The sequence below is a fragment of the Microtus oregoni genome, unplaced genomic scaffold, assembly GCF_018167655.1.
Source record: "Microtus oregoni isolate MIOR12 unplaced genomic scaffold, Mior012 000019F_ref0000042, whole genome shotgun sequence".
Taxonomy (NCBI): Eukaryota; Metazoa; Chordata; class Mammalia; order Rodentia; family Cricetidae; genus Microtus; species Microtus oregoni.
This window is the reverse complement of record NW_024543078.1, coordinates 21,317,127-21,341,138: the sequence shown is the minus strand read 5'-3', so window position 1 is coordinate 21,341,138 and position 24,012 is coordinate 21,317,127. Positions and strand designations below refer to the sequence as shown.

At 38.7% G+C, this 24,012-nt stretch overlaps 1 protein-coding gene across 4 annotated transcripts in view; it reads left to right on the top strand.

Annotated features, from left to right (window-relative positions):
• Positions 1 to 24,012, top strand: part of Vps54 (VPS54 subunit of GARP complex) — an 80,102-nt gene that overhangs the window by 40,841 nt on the left and 15,249 nt on the right. For all 4 annotated transcript variants that reach the window (XM_041668776.1, XM_041668777.1, XM_041668775.1 and 1 more), the window contains 10 exons: positions 606 to 732; positions 1,626 to 1,733; positions 4,510 to 4,565; positions 7,521 to 7,617; positions 8,791 to 9,128; positions 13,268 to 13,397; positions 14,163 to 14,344; positions 14,960 to 15,072; positions 16,579 to 16,642; positions 18,719 to 18,824. In XM_041668776.1, coding sequence (XP_041524710.1) covers positions 606 to 732; positions 1,626 to 1,733; positions 4,510 to 4,565; positions 7,521 to 7,617; positions 8,791 to 9,128; positions 13,268 to 13,397; positions 14,163 to 14,344; positions 14,960 to 15,072; positions 16,579 to 16,642; positions 18,719 to 18,824 — 1,321 coding nt within the window. The remainder of the gene's footprint in view (positions 1 to 605; positions 733 to 1,625; positions 1,734 to 4,509; positions 4,566 to 7,520; positions 7,618 to 8,790; positions 9,129 to 13,267; positions 13,398 to 14,162; positions 14,345 to 14,959; positions 15,073 to 16,578; positions 16,643 to 18,718; positions 18,825 to 24,012) is intronic.

The following is a 24,012-nucleotide window of genomic DNA, read 5'->3' as shown; positions in this document are numbered from 1 at the left end:
TACTCCACGACCGTCAGCAGATGCCTAAAGCACAGATAGTGCCAAACCCTGTGAACCCCCCCATGCCTGTGATCAGGTTAGGCACACTCAGAAATAAACAATGGCTAACAATTGTAATAATATTCTGCAAAAAGTATATTGAACACGATGAAGTGTACAGTCCTTGGTTAAGACCATATTGTGATTTATCCGGTTAGATCTCATTTGTGAGTATTTGGATTATTTCCATTTTCCTTTTTTTGAGATATGATCTCAACGTATTGCTCAGTTCCCTTGCCGGAGCTGGGGAGATAGGTGTGCCACCACGCCTGACTTCCACTTCCTTAGCTACAGCAGTGCCCCAGTCTGCCTGTAGCATGCCTGCATGTCTGTATGTGTATGATTAGTACTTTGAACTTTTGCCAGCACAGTTGTGATTCCAGTTCTAAAACGTCGTCGTGTTGTTGAGTAAGTACTGTCAGCCAGAAAAGCTTCGTCTGTTCTCCTGAAAGTGGAGTGAATTTATGGCTTTAAGTGATATATATATATATTGTGTGTGTGTGTGTATATATATATATATATATATATATATATATATATAAAATGTTTTTCTCTTCTTTTGATAGGCATTTGGGGTCACAGCTTTGTGAATTAGAAAAGCTGATTGATAAAATGATGATTGCAGAATTTTCTACTTACTCTCATAGTGACTTAAATAGACCACTGGATGGTGAATGTCACGTTTTAGAAGAGGTATGTGTCTGAACTGTGCAATCCAATTGTCCTCGCTTCCTTCACAGCTTCAGCTTATAACACATTCCATTTGTCTAGGTGACAGTGAGCAAAGTTACCTCAGATATCCATGTCCGTCAGGCTTTTGAGGCCCTGTGCTAGCCGTGTGTCTTTCATAAATGCTTAGTATCCTGTGAAGGGGAGAGTGGAATAGTGTCATGGTCGACTTAGAAAAAGGAGTTGAAATGAGGTCTTTAAAGGTTACAAACCAAGTTCAAAATAGAGATACAGGATGAATGGCTTAATTTATATTCTGTGGGCATGTATTCACTGGGGTTTATCTTCTGTAAAACGTGATGGTTATGTGATAATATGGTAATCATTTAAATTTACTGATCACCTGTTTTGAACATGTTTGATTTGCATGTATTTGTACATATATCATACCCAGGCTTTACTCACTAGTAATTTGCAGTGCAGATCATTGCCCAGAACCATCAGGAAAGAGAAAGAATCTAAAGACCCTGACTCATAGTGACTGAAAGAGGTGTGTGTATTAGTGGCTGGCGTCCCACTCAGGGTTCAGATTGTCACTCCAGTCTTGTGGAATGGTTATAAGTGTTTGTGGCTATTCTCTAACTGTAGAAATGAGGACAGAAGACCTGTTAGTATTGTTTGTCCTTCAGCCAGCTTCATTTCATCCATTGTGGTAGAATAGGGATTACCTGTTGAAGATCACAGACTCCAAAAATCTGATGGCAAGATTGCTGTGGGAGGGGGAGCCTCATCCTTCTGAGCACACCACACTGTGTGGGCAGAGAGCTGAGGCTCTGACACAACCCTTTCGATAAATGCTTTTATGTTTAAATTAAATTTCAAATGTAAAATTATGTATCTTTGTTTTATTTTAATAGGAAAGATTAGTGTCTCTTGTATTTGGACTTTTGAAACAAAGGAAACTTAATTTTTTAGAAATCTATGGTGAAGAAATGATTATTACAGCAAAGAATATCATTAAAGAGGTATTGTACATATTTTATTTGACATATCAAACCCTGTGAAGTGTATTTTTATGTCACCTAGTAATGTGTAAGATATGCAGTATAGTAGTAATATGTCAACATTTTCTTTAAAATTGTATACATGGAAAAATAAGAGAAGCATACCCTACCAGCCAAGTTTTAACACTGCATTAAGGATTTTCTACGTATGAATATTCTGGGTTTCTTACGATTTTGTACAGATGTTAGAACCACATAGTATTTGTTCACACTGTTCTGCAAACCTTCTGAGATTTCAGTTCTATGGTTCTGTAAATTGAACCAACATCTTGTTGGTCAGACCTGTTTTGTCTCTCTTTCAATGTGGAATATTTAAGGTTCGAATTTGATACTATAAATAAAACTGACAGACCTCTTGGGGATAAATTATCTTTAAGTTTTGTTTGTTTTAAAGGGATTGAGAGGATGGTACAGCCAGAGAACCTACCTGGATCCTCAGAACCTTTTTGAAAATACTGCACACAAGTGTGCACTTGTAACCCCATTTCTGGGGAGACAGAGACAAGAAGAGCCTGGGGCTGCCTGGCCAGCCAGCCCATCCAATAGATGAGCTGCAGGCCAACGAGTGACCCTGTGTGAAAGGATAACAGCGGAGATGGTCTCAGCAGGCACACCTAGATCACACATGTGCACAGCGGAGATGGTCTCAGCAGGCACACCTAGATTCACACACATACACTCAGACATGCACACAGACAGAAACAACAAAAAGGTGCTTTTCTTAGGCTGATGTCTGAAAGCAGAATTGCTGGTAGAGAGGGAAGAATATTTTTTAAGTTGTTTAATACATAAAACTGCATTGTTGTTGAAAACATTTTACTAATTTATAGTCCCCACTCTAAGTGTTTAAGTGTTATCTTCCTTTTGCCCTGCTTAGAAAGTAACAGTCTAAAATCTTTTAGATTTTACCCCTTTTGTTGGGGATTGAATCCAGGCTTTATGTTGGACATGTTAGGCAAATACTCTTCTACAGAGCTGAAATCCCAACTCTACCATGTATAGTTTCCCCACTCTTTGTTTTGATTGTTTTAACTTAATTTTACATGTGTTTATTAGGCTTAATCACCATTAGGTTGAATGTACTTATATAAGTTTTCAGTGTTTATGTAAAATACACAAAACCTGTAATTGCTTTTTCTTTTACTTAAACACTGGATGAAACACTGTTTTTCTAAATGGTCTAACCATCGTGGAAAATTGTTGGCAGTGTTTATTAATGATAACTATATATACATTACAAAATAGAATTCTGTTCTTAAGTATTCACCTAACAGAACATTGAGGTCAATTCATTCTAACACAGTACAATAGAATGTATATGGCAGCACCATTTGCCGTTATAGATAAAGGAACATTCTAAATTGTTTCGTCAGAAATAGAACTGATAAACAGAATTATGGCATATATACAATGAAATACTGTATTGTAATGCAACTGAATGAATTATTCATAGCTGCATAAATGAATGGTAAAGACATAATAAATATACACTTCATGTATGATTCAGACGCAGACAATATGAATCACACTTTAGAAATCTATTAGTAGTAACTTTTTGTGTCTGGAGTGATCACTTGGCAGTTAAGAGCATTGGCTGCAGGATCAGGGTTCAAGAACACCCTCTTGGTGGCCCACAACTGTATTTCACTTCAGTTTCAGTGGTTTTAGCACCCTCTTCTGGTCTCTGCAGGCACTACATGTATGTGACAGACATTTAGGAAAACATTGATACACATAAAATAAACATCAGCTTTTAAAGATAGTGACTTGGGAAGAGTATTAACTAGACACAGAATGGAATTCTAAGATCTTTAAATGTTCAGTTTCTTTAAGTGAGTTCTAGTTCAATAGATAACACTCTCTGTGTGAAAGTGTTATACTTGCTGTAGAATTTGTATGAGTTTCCTTGGAGTGGGTATTTATTGTATTGAGGCCCTTAACACTATACTTACAAAAAAGACTATTGTAGTCAAGGAATTCTTTTGTTTTTGTTTATTAAAATAAAAAATATTTATGTATAGGAATGCTTTGCTTGCCTGTATGTCTGTACATTATGCACATGTCTGGTGTCTGAGGAAGCCAGAAGAAGGCATTGGATCCCCTGGAACTGTTTATGAGCCTCCAAGTGGGTGCTAGGACTCGAACCTGGGTGAGGATCCAGTGCTTTTAACGACTGAGCCAACTCTACAGCACAGTTCCTTTGCTTTTAATTCACATGTATATGTGTGAGCATCTTCCATGCATGTGTGCGCACATGGGGAGGTCAGAGGACAACTTTGGCACCCTTAGGAGACATCCACCTTGTGTTCTGAGACCATCTCTTATTAAACCTTTGGCACCCTTAGGAGACATCCACCTTGTGTGCTGAGACTATCTCTTATTAAACCTTTGGCACCTTTAGGAGACATCCACCTTGTGTTTTGAGACCATCTCTTATTAAACCTTTGGCACCTTTAGGAGACATCCACCTTGTGTTTTGAGACCATCTCTTATTAAACCTGGAGCCTGGCTGGCCAGTGAGCCCCAAGGCTCTGCCTGTTCCTGGCTCCCCAGCTGTTCAGTAGCAGGGTGTACAGCCACAACTGGCTTTCTAACATGGATTCTGGGAATTAGACAAGCCCCTTACTGACTGAGCTCCCCCAACCCAGCGTGTTCTTTTTTAATGTACAGGTGAAACATGAAGTAGTTGGAATTCTAGAAACAATTGACCAAATTGCCCTTTTTTCTTAAATTGCAGCGTGTGATTAATAAAGTTTCACAAATAGAAGAAATAGACACAGATGTTGTTGTGAAGTAAGTATAAACACGTGTGTAGCTTTGTGTTTGTCATGGGGATGATGAGACATGCGAATTAGCGTTTTAAAAGGACTGAACTGATTGTTGGCTGAGGTATGGGTCAGGGTGTAAGAAGTTATACATGATAATGAAGTACTTGTAAGAGAGAAATGAGCCGTTAACAAAATGCAGAGGAAAGATAGTGCTGTCCTTAACCAAAAGCTGCAGCCTTGGGTAGAGGAAACAGCACAAGAGGTGAATCTTGGGGTGGGAACGGGAGGGCTAGGTTCAGCTCCTTATCCTCAGGAGCTGCATTAGAGCTCCTGTGTAGGCCTGTGACACAGGCAGGAGCCTCATCTATACTGTGTCTTTTCTTAGGTCTTTCTAGCCTTGCTGCACAGCACAGGCATTAGTCTGTCTGCAGATGTTCCTGCCCTCTGTCTTCTTTAGGTCCTTGCTCTCACTTTGGACCTACTGTTAAGTAAATAAAGGATACATGAAGAAAAGCACTGATACTTATGTAGCTGCTCTGTTAGCTGAGATTGTTACACATGATTATTGGGCAGGTAGTATATGCAACATGAATACATTGAACAAAGGGATGAGTCTAATTCACAGTGGGGAGGGGAGGAGCGATCAGCACACTACTCACAACGGTGATAAACTCCTGTGTTTTGGGAATTTTCTATTTAGTATATTTCCATTTAGTATTACCTGTTTTGAATACGGGCAATATAACAAAAGCATAAAGCTGTAGATAAGGAGTGGACTGCTTTATCTTTGCTTTTTCTAGTCTTTATAAGACTTGTCATTGGCCAGTCCTTGCAGGTTGACTTTTCATGGCAGAGTTGAGTTTAGAGGGGGAATAGAGGGTTGATACAAAGTGGGAGATATTGAAAATCATGTATTATAGTGGGGGTAGCAAGTATTAAGTTTAAATTACTTAGCTCTATAGTCAAACTTATAGTAGGCTTTGAGGACTTTGGGTATTTAATTTTGGATTGCTTGTGTCCATACTTTTTTGCTTTTATTTTGAAATGCCTATCTTTTGAGGATAGTGATAAGTATTTTATGACTGGATTGCTCATTCATTTACGTATGTAAACCTTACCTGGTCAAAGATACAAATGCTGATGTGGATAGTTTTTAAGGTTCTGGGCCAAACCAGAATAGAATAGAAATGTGGAGTGTTACAATTTGCACACTATCCCTTAGCACATCTGTTTCAAAATTGGTTGGAGCACCTCTTGTCAAGGAGGAACTACTGGGAGACAAGTCATGGGCACTTTTAGAAAACTCAGGAAGCAGTGACTTGTTTTCTTGCTCTTGTGCAGGCTAGTTTTTTGCCGACTTGATACAAGTTAGAATCATTTGGGGAAAGGGTCTCTCAGTTCCATAAGGTTGGCTTATTGGCAGTTCTGTAGTACATTTTCTTACATTGTGACTAATGTGAGAGGGCCCAGCTCACTGGGGATGGTGCCATCCCTGTGCCAGTTGGGATCCTGGCGCTTTAAGAAAGCAGACCTAGCAAACCACAGAGAACAAGCCTTTGAGCAGGACTCCTCCTTGGCCTCTGCATCATTTCCGGCCTCCAGGTTCCTGCCTGAGTTCCCCACCTAAGTTCTCTTAGCAATAGAGTGTGACCTGAGATTTGTAAGCTTAATAAATTCTTTTATTTTTTTTTATTTTACTTACTTACTTACTTATTTATTTATTTATTTTTGGTTTTTCAAGACAGGGTTTCTCTGTGGCTTTGGAACCTGTCCTGGAACTAGCTCTGTAGACCAGTCTGGTCTCGAACTCACAGAGATCCGCCTGCCTCTGCCTCCCGAGTGCTGGGATTAAATGCATGCGCCACCACCGCCTGGCTATTAAATTATTTTCTTCTCTGAGTTTGTGGTAGTGGTGTTCTCTCACAGCAATAAAGACCCTAGTTGAGACACTCTGTAAGGAATTTTAGAATTTTTCAACTTAAATAGAGAGCTTCCTGGTGTCCAGTGCAGGGACCTTTCTTTTTTTAATAAACTCATGGCTATAGCAGCATTTACTAGAATTACAGAGTAATAAGTTTGTTTAGTTCTATAAAATCTCAATAGGAGGGGGCTGGAGAGATGGCTCAGTGGTTAAGAGCATTGCCTGCTCTTCCAAAGGTCCTGAGTTCAATTCCCAGCAACCACATGGTGGTTCACAACCATCTGTAATGAGGTCTGGTGCTCTCTTCTGGCCTGCAGGCATAGACACAGAACATTGTACACATAATAAATAAATATTAAAAAAAATCTCAATAGGAGATTCTGTTTTGTATTACCCTGTTTCATATTGGAAGTTATTAATTGATAGCAACTATCAAAGTAATATTGGCTGACATCATTTCTTAAATGTACTCTATGTTGCTGATGGTATGTTCTATCAATGTCTTTAATGTTTATAATTGTATAAGATATATACTTTCTCTCCAGGTTAAAATGAAAACACAAAACAAAACTGAGGCAGGGAAGGGCTCAGTCACTTGGCAGATCTCTGCAGCCAGCAGTTGCATTAAACAGCTGGGCTTCAAGCTCTTTTGCTCCTGCCCAGAGTCCATGCCTTCAGGCTGCCCTACTTCTAACTGGTGCAAAAGTGCTTCTGTTATACTTCCTTCTGTCATTATTCCACAAGAGATCCTTACTTTTAGCTAATGTCAGTATGTAAGTTTATGATTTTTTTCTTCAGAGGTCACAACACATTCTCACATGGGATTGAGGTATGATAAGGACTAATTACCAGTGTACTTGATTGTACTAGTCCGTCAGAATGGTGTTTAAACAGGCAGAGTTTGGTAATTGACCTCTTTAGCTCAGGAATCTATGATTTTAGTTAGGGCTCTAGATAAAAGACACTTTATTTTTATGTAATATTTAGTATCCTTCCCTTCATCTTATAGATGTTACCATATTGGTCCAGAGACATTTATTTCTGTTTAAATTTTTGTAGGCTTGCAGATCAAATGAGAATGTTGAATTTTCCCCAGTGGATTGATCTATTAAAGGATATTTTCTCTAAGTTTACAGTTTTCCTACAGAGAGTGAAGGTAAGCTTACATATCAGTTGCCTGGAATATCTCTGAAATTCAGTCATCTTTCCGGACAGAACTCGTAGAGCTGAAATGTGTTTGAATGCAGGTCAGCCTTTATGTACAGAATGATGTCGTTACGCCTGGGTTTTAGTTTCTTGCATTTCCCTTAGTTTGTCTTTGATGTGTCCTCATGGTCACTGAAGTCACTAGGCCTCTGCTGATTTTGGAGAGTTGAACTTGGAGTCTGCTTCCTTAGAGTCATGTCTACCCCCAAAAAGAAATCAAATGCTTGAGAGAGGAACCAATATATAATGAGATCTGCAACCATGAATGTCAAAGCCCCTTATTGTCTTAATAGTTTATGAAGACTCTAATTTATATAAACTTTTTCGTTCACCTACCTTGCAGTGTCTATTGAGTATTTCCTCCATATCAAATACCATTGTTTAGGATAACAATATTGAGGTGGATCTGACAATGTAGTTGAAAGAGACCTAAGTAAATAAAGGATAATTTTAGATGATAATAAATGTTTTTAAACAAGCAAAACAAAACAAAAAACTTATAACAAAACAGCCACTGCCGCATAGTGAGATAAAGCTGTTGTAGAGAGTCAGGGAAAGTCTCTTTGAGGAAGCTGCCATTTGTGCCAGAACCCAAGTAATGGGAAGGACAGTATGCAAAGGTCATGGGGAGGAGCACTCTGTGTAGAGAACAAAATATTGGTTGAGAACAGTCTTTCTGTTCAAACAGAAAGGAGATGGCTGTTAAAGTAGTCAACCAGCAAGGGAATGTTGATGTAAGAGATGGACAGGGCATGGGGTTATTGTTATTGTAACTTATTGTATACTTACCGATAAGTTTCTGGGAGAGGTTATATCTGGTACAGCATGTTCAAGAGGCAGTGAAATACATAGTGTGTTGTAGGGACATTTCTGTAAGAAATGAGTTAGACTGCACACTGCTTTCTGAGCTGCAGTGAACCACCCCTCCTGTGCAGTTGGTCTTCACAAACCGCTGTTACTGTGCAACACAAGACTGACTAAAAACTGTAACATTTGTTATAGGACTTTGATTCATTAGTGGTCATAGATGTGCAGAATTGTGGCCACATAATTAACTCTTGTAAATCTTAGTTTTGTGATATTTAAATTTATCTTTCTAAAATGTGTCCTGTTCTTTTTGTAGGCAACATTGAATATCATTCACAGTGTTGTTCTCTCGGTTCTTGACAAAAACCAAAGGACTAGAGAATTGGAGGAGATTGCCCAGCAGAGGAGCGCTGCAAAGGACAGTTCCTTGGACACAGAGGTGGCTTATTTGACCCACGAAGGCTTGTTCATAAGTGATGCTTTCGGTGAGGGTGAGCTAGCTCCTGCAACAGTTGACACTACCTCTCAGAGAAACACATCTCCAAATAGCGAGCCCTGCAGCAGTGATTCAGTGTCTGAACCAGAGTGTACTGATTCTTCATCCAGCAAGGAGCAGGCGTCAGCGTGTGCTGCTCCGGGAGGCGTAGATATTATGTGAGTATCCTGGCTTTCGTGAGAACGATGACTCTTTGAGCCATTTTATTAATGGCTTCAGTAAGATTGAGAATTTAGTTTTTGAATGTACTTTTGGTCTTGGAATTTGATAAACTATGTTAATTTATGAAACATATACTTTATATTGAAAAGGTGTAGAAAGGTATGGAGGAGAACCTCGGAGATAATGGAGACATTGCAGGACTTTAGGACTGTTGAGGAACTTAAATTATTTAATAAGACGTCCTCATTTCAGTGCAATGGTAATTGATTCCCAGGAAGCTTAGGAAATTGATGTAAAGTAAATAGCACTGTGTCTGGAACCACGTCCAGGACTGCACTGGTAATTTTTCTCTGCCCACTCTCTCTGTCCTGCTGCTTTCCTATTTTATACCAGTAAAGATGCATTTAACATACACATTTGGTTTTTCAAAGGCATGAGTTTCCTAGTAAATCACATTGTCTTTTAAACATCACTTGTAAAAATGTGTTTTGAAATTATTTCAGGTTTACAGAAAGTTTGCCATAATAGCATGAACACTCTAACATATCATTCGTCTGAAATGCCCAGTTCTCAACAGTGTACCATACGCTAAACTATACTGTCTCCCTCTCTTTACTTCTTCACCCTCCTCTTTTCCTTTGTGTGAATAGTCAGACATGATGCCCCAGTAGCCCAGAAACTAGAGTGTGTAGTTGGTAAACCAGAACATTCTTTTAAATAATCCAGCTGTGGATTGTAACAGTAGAGGGAATAAATTATTCCAATCTAATCTGTAGACCACAGTCTTAATTTAAGTATTTCAGGTGTCCCTGTAATATATGGAATCAAAAAATACAAAACAAAACAAAACCTGTAAGTGCTTTAACTATTAAGAATAACAAGACTTAGTTAACACATAAATCAGCTGTGGTCCAGAGCTCACGGAGCTCACATTTTATTTGAGGTCAGTTTCTTACACTTTTCCTTCTGCCAAAACAGTAATTGAACTGCATTAGTAAATGGATATATATTTTTCTGTGTTCAGGCTAATATCCTTATATTTACCATTTATAATTACTGCTATTAAAGTCTGTATTAAAATTCTGTATCTTACTGGACATAATGATGCACCAGCACCTGGTGGGAGTGGGGCAGCAGAGGCAGGTGAATTTCTGTGAGTTCAAAGTCAGTCTGGTCCTCAAAGCAAGTTTCACGAGAGTCAGAGATACAGTGAGACTGTCTCAAAGAACAGCAACAAACATTCTGTATCTTAAATAATAACATGATTTATTTATTTATTGAAACATTTCAGAGTTAGGAGATGTTTCCCTGCGAGGGAAGCTCTCCTGCCTCACTGTGGAGCTTTGTTTGCGTTCAGGTGCCTTCTGTTGCAACATTTATGATCTCGTCGGCACCCTGGCAGCAACAGGAGGGGCAGGCGGCTGGTTCTCCCTACTTCGTTTTGCTTCAGACTTTTACATTGGTGCACAGTGCACATGTGGGAAAGTAGGCAGATTATAAATTATAAATGTTGAGCTCAAATAGTTGGTCCAAAGTAGAAGCATAGATCACTGGGTAGGTCAAGAAATGGAGCAGCATCTGCTCTCTGGAAAATGTACTTGCCCTTGCTCCTCCTCTAATCCATTTCCATCTTGAAACCATTAGTGATCTGTGTGTATGTATGTTGTGTGTGTGTGGTTGTTGCTTTAATATATATATATATATATATATATATATATATATATATTATAATATATATTAGAATCACAATTTTGTGTTTGTGTTTATCTGATTTCTTTTTCTTCAATATTATGTTTGGGATATTTGCCTATAGTGGGAATCTATTTTTATTTGTGTATAAAATTGTATTTTATGACAGCATCACAAAGTAAAATTCATTCATTGAGATTATTTCCATTTTTAGTGATAGTGACTGTCTCACCTTCGGTGGTTCCATGGATTGATACTGGGTCTTATGCATACCAAACAGAAACTCTTGTCACTGAGTTAAATACTTAGCTCTTAAACTCTTGTTGATATCTTTGATGTACATGCAACAAATATATATTGGAAAAACAATGTAGCCACATACATATATACACCCATATATGCATACCAGCACACAGTTACTGAACATAATGGCCTCACATCATGGTAAGTGCACAGCCAAAAAATACAACTAACACGTGAGTGAAGGAGAATTACTATTGCCTGTAGTCAGGAGAGCAGTTTCTCAAAATGGCTTTCTCCTAAATAAAGCAAAAAGGCTGAGAACTTTATTGGGAAAGCCTTTAGATACTCATGGGAAGACACTTCGGGCTGGCACATTTCTGAGCTAATTAAACACGATTTTAAAAATTCATACTTTTGATCATCCCATTGCATTATTTGAAAACTTGTTTTTATTTACTATTTTCTATGTTTTTGTGAGTTAGTAGCACATTGCCAAGAGGTCTAAATTCCTCAGTGACTCCATTACATGTCAAGTTTTAGCAGAAGATAAGACCCTATTTCAGTAGTAAATTTTAACTTTTAAGTTTAAGTGAGTATTTTTGTTGGAGTTGGTATTAGTACCATACTGTCTATATAGAAATAATTATTTTGAGTGTTGGAGAGATAATGTAGTCAGGTAAAAGGCCCTTGAGTTTTATACCAGAACACAGGTAAAAAAGCTGGTTGTGGCAGTGTGTTCTTGAAATCCCAGAGCTGGGGAGGCGGAGACATGCGAGTCACTGGAGCTCCCTAGCCAGCCAGTCTAGCCTACTTGCTGAGCTTGTCTCATACACGAGGTCAGTGACTCCTGAGGAAGGACCAAAGCTTGCTCTCTGGCCCTATTTGCATCCACAGTATCAGTGTACTAGCCACCCCTCCCACCTCCACTGCCAAAAGTGATAGACCAGAGAAAGCTTAATGAAATAGAGACCACTTCTGGATTTTAGTCTTACTTTTGCAGCTGTGGGTAGGTAAACTACTGAGGTCCATCTGCCTCAGTGTAGCTGAGCAAGGCTGCTCTGAGAGCGCCTCAGTGCTACGACCCTGCATTGTTTAAGGCACTAGTAAATAGGGGCAGTGGTAGTATAGTTTTGAGGGGTACTAAATGATAATTTTCTTCAGTATCTAGACCCAGTTGGAGTAGTAAGTTGCTTCTAAGTAATAAAACAGAGCCTCTTAGTAGTATCTTTGAGAACTGTGTTGTTGAGACAGAAGTGTGTGAATGACACTGTACTCTAACTTGGCTTATGATGACACCAAACTGAACTGTTGCCTTAGAATTGTAGCCTTTATAATTTGCTTCTTTATTTTAAAAGAGGGAAATCTTGCTTTTCCCTTCAAAATATAAATACAGCTGTTTAACACAGCTTCCTCAAGGGCAGCAGTCTATTTATCCTTACAGTGCTGAGCACTTCAGTTCAGTAAATATTCAGCCACTAAGTAAATTATAATCTTAGGAAGGAAGAATGCTGTGGGGCCCTGTAAAGATTTGTCACTCAAACTAGTTTAATAAAATGCTGATTGGCCAATAGTCAGGCAGGAAGTAGAGGCAGGTCGACCAGAACAGGAGAATTCTGGAAAGAGGAAAGGCTCAGCCTGCAGTCACTAGCCAGACACAGAGGAAGCAAGATGAAAATTCCTCACTGAATAAGGTACCAAGTCACATGGCTAAACAGAGATAAGAATAGGGGTTAATTTAAGTTTGAAGAGTTAGTTAATAAGCCTGACTAGTAGGCCAGCCAGTTTTTAATATAAGCCTCTGTGTGTTTCTTTGGACTGAACAGCTGGGGGACTGGACAGGGCAGCAACTTCCGTCTACAAAAGAACCCGCTTATTGTAGAATACCATCCCTTCCCCCCAGTCCTTCCCTGCACCCTCCTGCCACAGCTGCCCCCTCACATCTAAGCCAAAACAATGGCTTTTCTGCTCTAGTATCTGCATACTTTCCAGTCGGAGTGTGAGCTAAGCATTAAAGCTACCATAGCAAAGAAAGCTATCTTAGGGAATGCTAGCTTGGGCGCCATTAGAACTTACTAAAAATTTGCTATAGTCCAGAATTTTTTTCCCCGTAAATGTGAGCTCTTTGTCATCTTCTTTAATACACCACTTGTGGAGAATACGGTTTGCCATGTTGCCTGATTAAATCTCATTTTATCATTTTCAGAGTCAGTGAAGACATGAGATTAACTGACTTGGAGCTAGGAAAATTAGCAAGTAACATCCAGGAATTATTGTGTAGTGCTTCAGATATATGCCACGATCGAGCTGTCAAGTTTCTTATGTCGAGAGCAAAGGTATTTTTTCATAGTTTTGGAGATTTTTCTGTTTACACAAAGTATGACTTTAAAGATCCAAGATAGTCTTTGCCTGTGGTCTGTCACAGTTACTAGCTTTAGCTCTTGAAAAGTTGATGGTATTATTGCTGTGGTCTTTTAGGGAACTACTGAAATGTCAAATAATTAAATAAAATAAATGGAAAACCACTAAACCATTCTTTTCAAAATAATGAAATTTTTAAATTTTATTTAAATTTTATTTAAAAATATAACACCTTAATTAATTTGAGTCTAATATGCTATTTTACATATATACAAAACAAAAAATAAGGTGTCAATAGAATTGAATTCCAATATTGTAAAATGCATATAGGAAGCCAGGTGGTAGTGGTGCATGCCTTTAATCTAACACTCAGGCAGAGGCAGGCGGATCTCTGAGTTCAAGGCCAGGATAGGCTCCAAAGCTACAGAGAAACCCTGTCAAAAACAAAAAACAAACCAAAAAACCATGTAGGATAACATGAACTCATTTGAATTACTGTGTTATAAGGTGACAACCAACTTTAGACATCTTCAGCTTTTTATGTTCTAGTTTTCTAAAGTATTAGGAAATTTCTGTTAAAGTTAAATAATTGTATTTAATCATAAATCTAACTATTATGATATAAGTAGCATATTAGTAAAATAAAAATAACATCAAAGTTGTTAAGCTGTCAGTTTTATAGCTCTACACATTTTGTGTTACACTAACTCTTGTCATGATGTGATATTTTTAAAACTTAGGATGGTTTCCTTGAAAAGTTAAATTCCACGGAGTTCATAGCACTCTCGAGATTAATGGAGACGTTCATTATGGACACTGAGCAGATCTGTGGGAGGAAGAGCACGTCATTGTTGGGGGCCCTTCAGAGCCAAGCCAATAAGTTTGTGAACAGGTTTCATGAAGAGAGGCGGACCAAGCTCAGGTAGCTGTGTCCATTCTGCTCTTCCTGCCCTTTATAGAACAGTTACGTTTAAAAAGGGAAATGTGGCTGGTTGACAGGCAGAATTCCTCAGAGTGTAGAAGTGCGATCATATTTCTTGGCTTTCAGAGGGAGTTAAAATATTTATTTCTATCCGGCCTTAATACAAGGGGAGGTACTTAGTCTTACTGCAATTTGATATGCCATGCTTTATTGATACCCATGTGAGCTCTGCCCCGTTCTAAACAGAAACGGAGGAGTGGGTTGAGCATAGCAAGTAGACAGATGATGGGTGGAGGGAGTGGGAGGAGAGGAGGGAGGGGAAACTGGTCAGGATATAAAATAAATAAAATTTATTTTTATTGAAGTCTTTCTGTTGATTCTCCATTGATTTTGATTTCCCACTCAAGTTTGACTAAATTGTTTTCTTTGCTATTTTTGGCTAGGCTAAGAGACAGAAGATACTTTGGAAAGGTATTAGTTCTGTCAGTTAGTGGGTCCTGTTTATCATGATGTTCAGAATTGAGTACTGCCAACTTGCTGGATATCTTCTTACTTTCTTTTGACTAAAGAGAATGTCATTAAAGCTCACCTGCCTTTCTTTTTACTTTTGAACAGCCTCCTCCTAGACAATGAGCGCTGGAAGCAAGCTGATGTTCCTGCAGAATTTCAGGATCTTGTTGATTCTATAGCAGATGGAAAGATTGCCTTACCCGAAAAAAAACCTGCGGGTATGTGTAGTCTTTCACACACTGTTCCTTATATTGATGACTAGGGCATACTGTCTGTCCCTAAACAGCTCATAGTCTCTCACTTCCACTTCATGTAAACAAAATGATTTTTCAAATAAAGTTATACATATGGATGCATTAGCAATTTTTTTGGGGGGGGTCTGGAAAGTGAAGGGTTTTGACTTCTTTGGAGGATCTTTTTCTTTTTTAAATTAATTAATTTATTATATATATACACTTGCCGAAAGAGGGCGCCAGATCTCATTACAGATAGTTGTGAGCCACCATGTGGTTGCTAGGAATTGAACTCAGGACCTCTGGAAGAGTAGCCAGTGCTCTTAACCTCTGAGCCATCTCTTAAGCCCTCTTTGGAAGTTCTTGTGGTAGGAGTTTTTATATACTTTGTTTCTGTCTCTGTTCCCCAGGCCTGCCTTGCTGACCATGAGTGTGTGCTGTTAGAACCTGGTTAGCGCTTGCTAGTCCTTATGACTAGGGATCCTGGGTTCTTATGCCTATATCCACTGTGCACTCACTGGCTTACTAGGTACTGACCACGGCCCCAGAGAAGGGAAGGTTAACTGATATCTAATACTGAGTGCCTGTCTGGTGCTAGGCATTGTTGTTTTAAGCAGTTTACCGGTACTATGTAATTGATGTTCTGGAAACGAGGCTGTTTAACAAATGCAGAAGCTGGAACACAGCAAGGTTATACATGTAGTTTAGGGTTAGAGAACTAGAAATGGGAGAGTAGGGACTCGGATCCAGGCAAACTGACAGTAGGACCTGTCTCTTATCGGCTCTGCTTGCGTGTGTGTGCAAGAGAGAGTTAATGAAGAAAGTACTTGCCACCACAAAACAAACAGACCTATGTTCAAATTGAATTGATACTAGAACTTACTTTATTTGCATGAAAGAAAAGAGGAATTATGTCTTAAGGTTTCAGAAACTTGAAACTTAGGAAAAGCATTAATTATATGCCTTTTTTAAGCTAATTATTTGGCTGCTCCAAGACAGTGATCTAATTTATTTTTCTTTTTACCTAAAAATGTCAAATTTTGTTTCAAGTGATAAAACATGACATGCTGAAAATTAATGTCTTGGTTGCGCTCTTTAAGAGCTAATGTTAATAATGAAAAGTAGCCATTGTAAAATGCTAGCTCTGCCTCTAACCTAATTCTAACTTCAAAGGATGACTTATTATCTACTGTGTACCAGGTCCCATGGAGAGGCAGTTTATAATCACTACTCCTGTCATTCTAACGAGCCTAAGAGGCAGATAGTTTTGCTACAAAGAACTTAAGTCATTGGCCCAAAGTCATACAGCCAGTACTTGCAATAGTGGGACTCAAACTTAAGTCTGACTCTAAAGTAATGTGCTCCCAAGATAGGAGTCTTTGTTTCAGAGATGAGATAGTTCTGGTTCTAAACAGGAACTACCATTTTCATTTTTTTCTAGTAATTTGTTTCATTTTGTCCCTTACCTTTCTTGTTTGCTTTGTTTTCTAGCTACGGAAGAAAGGAAGCCAGCTGAAGTCCTTGTTGTTGAAGGGCACCAGTATGCTGTTGTTGGGTGAGTAGCACATTTCTCTTTGAAACCTGCCTTCTTGTTCTCCCTTGGAGTGAACTGCAAATTTTGAATAACAATGTTAAAAACTATAAAATATTTAAGGGAAATTTTATGATTTTTTTTTTTATTTTCCATTGTTCTGTAGTATGCTTTACCTATCAAGGACTACACTGTTGTCACAGAAAGGCCCCGATTTTCTCATGTAACAGGAAATGTATGAGGCAGCCCAAGGCCCGTGTAGTAACTGCGTGGTACCATTCTTACCACTCACACGCTTGCTGCCTCTTTTTACTTTATAGCTTCTTTGTGTGTAACATAGCATAGTAGTTTTAGTGAAACACAAACAGTTCTATCAGAAAATGGTTGCTGTTCTGTGTATCATTTAGCACACCTCACCATTGTCATTGTAGACATTGGTCTTTTGCTCTTTTGTCAATAAATATATCTCTAATTGAAGTTAACTGGAAACATACTTATCATTCGTGCTGCATGCCTTTTATGAAATTTTAAACTCACCATCGTCTTTAAAGCAGTGAACAATTTGTGTTGTCTTTGCTTCTTGTCAGTGTTTCCTGAAGTAGCTGTTCCCTCTATAAAGAAAGTAGTATCTTGTCACAACAATGTATATAGTAGAATTGTCTCTCTGCAGAGGTGAGGGAGTTACTGACTTCCAGTTTTCAGTTCTCTTAGTACCATGGCGTACAAAGGATGCTTAAGCTGGAAGCTTCTTCCCAGTCACTTTCAGGTTGCTGAAGTATGTTTCACAGCGACACTCCTTCCTGCCCTCTGGAATCTTTGCTTGTCTCTGGGAGGCAAAGCTGTTTTCAACCCCTCCAGCTGAAGTGTCATTTCTGTCTACTGATTTGTTATCCAGTTACATTGCATGTGCCTGATGAAAATTGTCCCCCTTGGCGAGTTTCTTGGCTCTTTAGGAAAAGAAACTGTTGCCAAAAAGACTGAACTTCCTGGCTAAAGGGGACGATGGCATCTTCTAGGAAGATTATAAAGATCTGCAGTGGACTCACATCACACAGAGCAGACTCTAGGGCAGGCGTGAGACATACGTGGGCTCCCAGATGAGTTTAAAAGTCTAAATGCTTCTATTGAATGTTAGTTCTTAATAACTTTCAGGCTTATTTTTTTAAAAAAAGATTTATTTATTTATTATGCATGCAGTGTTCTGTCTGCAGGCCAGAAGAGGGCACCAAATCTCATTCCAGATGGTTGTGAGCCACCATGTGGTTGCTGGGAATTGAACTCAGGACCTCTGGAAGATCAGTCAGTTCTCTTAACCTCTGAGTTATCTCTCCAGCCTAAACTTGCAGACTTTTATAAAACATTATTTAACATGGCTTTCTCTATTCTGAATGAATTTAGATGTCTTACAGTAAGTCATTCTTCCCCACTGTAACCTGTCCTGCTATTAAACTGATAGTTTCTCATCTTTTTGTGACCACTCAGTAAACTTCCTAGGACATTATGTTCTCCTTAGAGCATTATAAATTCTTTTATATCACTGAGAAAATTCGAACTGTCCTCCCTTCGTTAATTCAAGAGCTATAATTGAGGACTGTTTACATGAGTGAGCAGAACCACTGACCAGTCTTTTTTTCAGTGTTTCTGATTTTCCCAGAAAAGGAATACTTGTGTATGGTAGAAACTTGCTTAAGAGGGACTGGCAAGATGGCTCAGTTATGAGCCCTTGTTATTCTTGCAGAGAACCCAAGTCTGGTTCCTGGCAACCAATGGTGTCTAGCAACTATCTTTAGCTCCAGTTAAACTCCAGGGGATCCAAAATCCTCCTCTGGTCTCAGTGAGTACTGCATGCATATGGTACACAGACATACGTGAAAGCAAAAATACTCATACATGTGTTATAAAAATAAATAAATCTTTAAAAAATGCCATACAGAGAAAATGACTTTTCTACAGCACAAAGTTTGACGAGACATTCATTACCAGTGTCTTGTAGCTGACTCTGAAGTTATACAGCTGCCAAGTTTGGTATATTGCCATAGATGTTTTGAACTGGTTATTTGACTTTTTGATGAGTGTCTGTGGTTTATCTTTTTCTTCTAGAACTGTCTTGCTGTTAATTAGAATCATCCTTGAATATTGCCAGTGTGTGGATAACATTCCATCTGTTACCACTGACATGCTCACTCGTCTGACAGATTTGTTGAAGGTGTGTACAGCTTTTCCTATTTATTTGAAAAGTAGTTGGAAGAGTTCATTTATTAGAGTGTAACTAATCTTTAACTTCTAAAACACCAAGTTATTTTTAGGGTAGGGCTTTGTGATACTGGCCATCTTTATATATCAATAAGGACAACGTGCTCTGTCTTCTCCATATTCATTGTGTGCGTGTGTGAGGTGTGCATGTGCTCATGTGTGCACTCACATGGCCTCACGTCCATAGTGCTGTTAATGATAAGAAAACTGAACACTACTCAACTCATTGAGATCAGAACCTAAACAGCTTTCTGGTACCTGGCAGGAGCTCACTGAAGCTTCGGCTCACTCAAGTCAGAGATTTTTTTTTTTTTAACATTCTTCTGGAACCCTTAATGTAATGAAATTTGATGATTTTAGCTATTTCATACTAATAAGTATTCTTATGTGCTAGTATAACAAAGGCTTTATTCTTTACTCTCACTTTATTTAAAATGGATGCTTTTTCTCACAGGTAATCTTCTGATTACCCTGTCCAGTTTCTTTACACCTCTTCCCATCTGGATTCGTTCCCTTTTTGCTTTCATTAGAAAAAAAAAAACAGATTTCTAATAGAAAACAACATATAACAAAATCAAGTATAAGATAAAACAAAATCAACACATTAAAGTTGGACAAGGCAAACCAACAGAGGAAAAAGAGCCCAAAAGAATCACAAGAATCAGAGACCTACCTGTGCACATGCTCAGAAGGCCCATAAAAACACTAAAGTAAAAGCTATGATATGTACACAGTGGTCCTGGTGCAGACCTGGGCAGGCCCTGTGCTTGCTATTTCAGTCTCTATGAGTTTGAATGTGCTTTTGCTCAGTTGATTCAGGGGACCTTGTTCTCCTTGTGTCCTCCATCCCCTCTGGCTCTTACACTCTTTCCACTTCCTCTTCCAAGGATTCCCTGAGCTCTGAGAGGATAGATTTGATGGAGACATCCTATTCAGAGCTGTGTGTTCCAAGGTTTCCCTTCATAATGTCTGGCTATGAGTCTCTGTATTTGTTTCCATCCGACAATGGCTGAATAAGGCACTGATTTATGATTGTAACAATGTGTTGTTTAGGAGTCCTTCTAGCACAATTTGATTTTGTTTTTTTAAGACCAGTAGTATTTGTTTTTGCCCTAGGTTTCTGGGCTATCTATTCTCTGGTTTTTGGCACCCAAGCAGTGTCAGGTATAGGTTCTATCTCATGGAGTGGCCTTAAGACCAATCAGACATTGGTTGGTTACTCCCACAAGCTTTGTGCCACCATTTCCCTAGCAGATTTTGCAAGCAAGACAGCATTGTAGATCAAAGGAATTGTGGCTGGATTGGCGTTTACTTTTTCTCTTTTAGTAGCCTGCAGAATATCTTCCTGTACCAAAGACACTAGAATGTAGGGGTGAAGGTTCTATGTATGCTCCAACGTGACCTCTTCATGTTCAGTGAGTTGTGTAGGTGTTGTCTTCAGCAATGGCGTCTTACTGTCAGTTTGTGGAGAGCAACCTATTGCTTTGATATCATCCTGGGTTGTTTGTGGATTTCCATGGCACCCCTTTGACATCTACCTTTCCAATTTGTATTCCCTTAATCACCTTCAGTAGTCTTCCTTACTATATTAGCTAAGACTTCAAGTACTGTATTGAATATGTATGAAGAGAGTTGGAAGTTTCATCTTGTTTCTGATTTTAGTGGGATTGGTTTGAGTTTCTGTCCATTTAAGTTGATGATGACTGTGGGCTTGCTGTAGAAAGTACCTTTATTATGTAGAGGTTTTCCCCTTGTGTCCCTGTTCTCTCCAGGACTTTTATCCAGAAGGGGTGTTGGATTTTGTCAAAGACCTTTTCTGCATCTAATGAGAAGATCATGTGGTTTTATGTCTTTGAGTTTGTTTGTATGATGGATTATATTTATTGATTTTTGTATGTTGAATCATTCCTGCATCTCTGGATTGAAGCCTTACTTGATCATGTGAATAATCTTTTTTTATTTGTTCTTGGATTTGGTTTGGAAGTATTTTATTGAGACTTTTTCTATGTTCATAAGGGAAATTACTCTGAAATTCTCTTTCTTCATTGAGTCTTTATGTGGTTTGGGTATCAGGATGACTGTGGCCTCAGTTTATGAATTGGGCATTGTTCCTTCTGTTTCAATTTTATGAAATAATTTGAGGAATATTGTCATTGACTCTTTAAAAGTCTAGTGGAATTTTTATTCTAAAACCATCTGGCCCTGAGCTTTTTGTATGTGGGGGGGAGATTTGGAGACTTCTAATAACTGCTTCTATTTCACTAGGGGTTATAAGTCTTTCTAAACTGCTTATTTGGTCTTGATTTAACTTTGATAGGTTGTATGTATTGAGAATTTGGTGGAGTATAGGTTTTTAAAGTATATCCTTATAAGTCTCTGGATTTTCTCATTGTCTATTATGACCCCATCCCCTTTCCATTTCTGATTTTGTTAGTTTGGATATTCTCTTTCTGCCTTTTAGTTAACTTGTATAAGCGTTTGTTGATCTTACTAATTTTTCTCCAAGAACCAACTTCTTTGTTACATTGATTCTTTGTATTGTTCTCTTTGTTTCTATTTTTATTGATTTCAGCCTTGAGTTTGATTATTTCTTACTGTCTACTTCTTTTGGGTGTGTTTGTTTCTTGGTGTTTTAGAGCTTTGAGGTGTGCAGTTAAGATGCTCATCTGAGATTTCCAATGTCTTTGAACTTGCCTTTTAGAACTGCTTTTCTTGTGTCTCATAAGTTTGGGTGTGCTGTGTAATCCATTTTCAGTCAATTATAGAAGGTCTTTCATTTCTTTCTTAATTTGTATCCTGACCCATTTTTCATTCGGTAGAGTTGTTCAGTTTCCCAAGTTTGTAAACTTTTTCTTGTTTCTGTTGTTGATATTCGGCTTTAATCTATAGTAACCTGCTGGATGTAGGGAATTATTTCCGTTTTCTTATACCTGTTGAGACTTGCTTTGTGATTGAGTATGTCACAAAGTATATGTGGTCAATTTTGCAGAATGTTCCTTGAGGTGCTGAGGAGAAAATGTATTCTTCTGTGTTTGGATGAACTGTTCTGTAGATACCTGTTAGGTCCATTTGGCTTATAACATCTGTTAGTTTCATTATTTCTCTGTTTAGTTTTTGTCTGGATGACCTTTCTGTTGGTGACAGTGGGGTCTAGAGTCTCCCACTATCAGTGTGTGGGGTCAATATGATTTAAGCTGCAGTAGTGTTTCTTTCTTTTTTTTTCCTTTTATTATTTTATTTTTTTATTTTTATTTATTTATTTATTTATTATTTTTATTTTTATTTTTTTAATTTATTTATTTATTAAGGATTTCTGCCTCCTCCCCGCAACCGCTTCCCATTTCCCTCCCCCTCCCCCGATCAAGCCCCCTCCCTCATCTGCTTGAAGAGCAATCAGGGTTCCCTGACCTGTGGGAAGCCCAAGGACCGCTCACCTCTATCCAGGTCTCCTAAGGTGAGCATCCAAACTGCCTAGGCTCCCCCAAAGCCAGTACGTGCAGTAGGATCAAAAACCCATTGCCATTGTTCTTGAGTTCTCAGTATTCCTCATTGTCCGCTATGTTCAGCTAATCCGGATTTATCCCATGCTTTTTCAGACCTAGGCCAGCTGGCCTTGGTGAGTTCCCGATAGAACATCCCCATTGTCTCAGTGTGTGGGTGCACCCCTCGTGGTTCTGAGTTCCTTGCTCGTGCTCCGTCTCCTTATGCTCCTGATTTGGACCTTGAGATTTCTGTCCGGTGCTCCAATGTGGGTCTCTGTCTCTGTCTCCTTTCATCGCCTGATGAAGGTTAATATTCATGAGGATGCCTATGTGTTTGTCTTTCGATTCACCTTCTTATTTAGCTTCTCTAGGAACATGAATTATAAGCTCAATGTCCTTTATTTATGGCTAGAAACCAAATATGAGTGAATACATCCCATGTTCCTCTTTTTGGATCTGGCTTACCTCACTCAGGATAGTGTTTTCTATTTCCATCCATTTGTATGCAAAACTCAAGAAGTCCTTGATTTTTACTGCTGAGTAATACTCTAATATGTATATATTCCATACTTTCTTCATCCATTCTTCCGTTGAAGGGCATCTAGGTTGTTTCCAGGTTCTGGCTGTTACAAGCAATGCTGCTATAAACATAGTTGAGCATATACTTTTGTTGTATGATAGGGCCTCTCTTGGGTATATTCCCAAGAGTGGTATTGCTGGATCCAGGGGTAGGTTGATCCCGAATTTCCTGAGAAACCGAAACACTGCTTTCCAGAGTGGTTGCACAAGTTTGCATTCCCACCAGCAATGGGTGAGTGTACCCCTTTCTCCACAACCTCTCCAGCAAAGGCTATCATTGGTGTTTTTTATTTTAGCCATTCTGACAGGTGTAAGATGGTATCTTAAAGTTGTCTTGATTTGCATTTCCCTGATCGCTAGGGAAGTTGAGCTTGACCTTAAGTGTCTTTTGGCCATTTGAAGTTCTTCTGTTGAGAATTCTCTGTTCAGCTCAATGCCCCATTTTATAATTGGGTTGATTAGCCTTTTACAGTCTAGTTTCTTGATTTCTTTATATATTTTGGAGATCAGACCTTTTTCAGTTGCGGGGAAAATCTTCTCCCAGTAAGTGGGTTGCCTTTTAGTCTTAGTGATAGTGTCCTTTGCTTTACAGAAGCTTCTCAGCCTCAGGAGGTCCCATTTATTCAATGATGCCCTTAGTGTCTGTGCTGCTGGGGTTATACGTAGGAAGTGGTCTCCTGTGCCCATGTGCTGTAGAGTACTTCCCACTTTCTCTTCTATCAGGTTCAGTGTGTTTGGACTGATATTGAGGTCTTTAATCCATTTGGATTTGAGTTTTGTGCATGGTGATAGATATGGATCTATTTTCATTCTTCTACAGGTTGACATCCAGTTTTGCCAGCACCATTTGTTGAAGATACTCTCTTTTTTCCATTGTATACTTTTAGCTCCTTTATCGAAAATCAGGTGTTCATAGGTTTGTGGGTTAAAGTCAGGGTCTTCTATTCGATTCCATTGGTCAACTTCTCTGTTTTTATGCCAATACCAAGCTGTTTTCAATACTGTAGCTGTGTAATAGAGTTTGAAGTCAGGGATGGTAATGCCTCCAGACAATCCTTTATTGTATAAGATTGTTTTGGC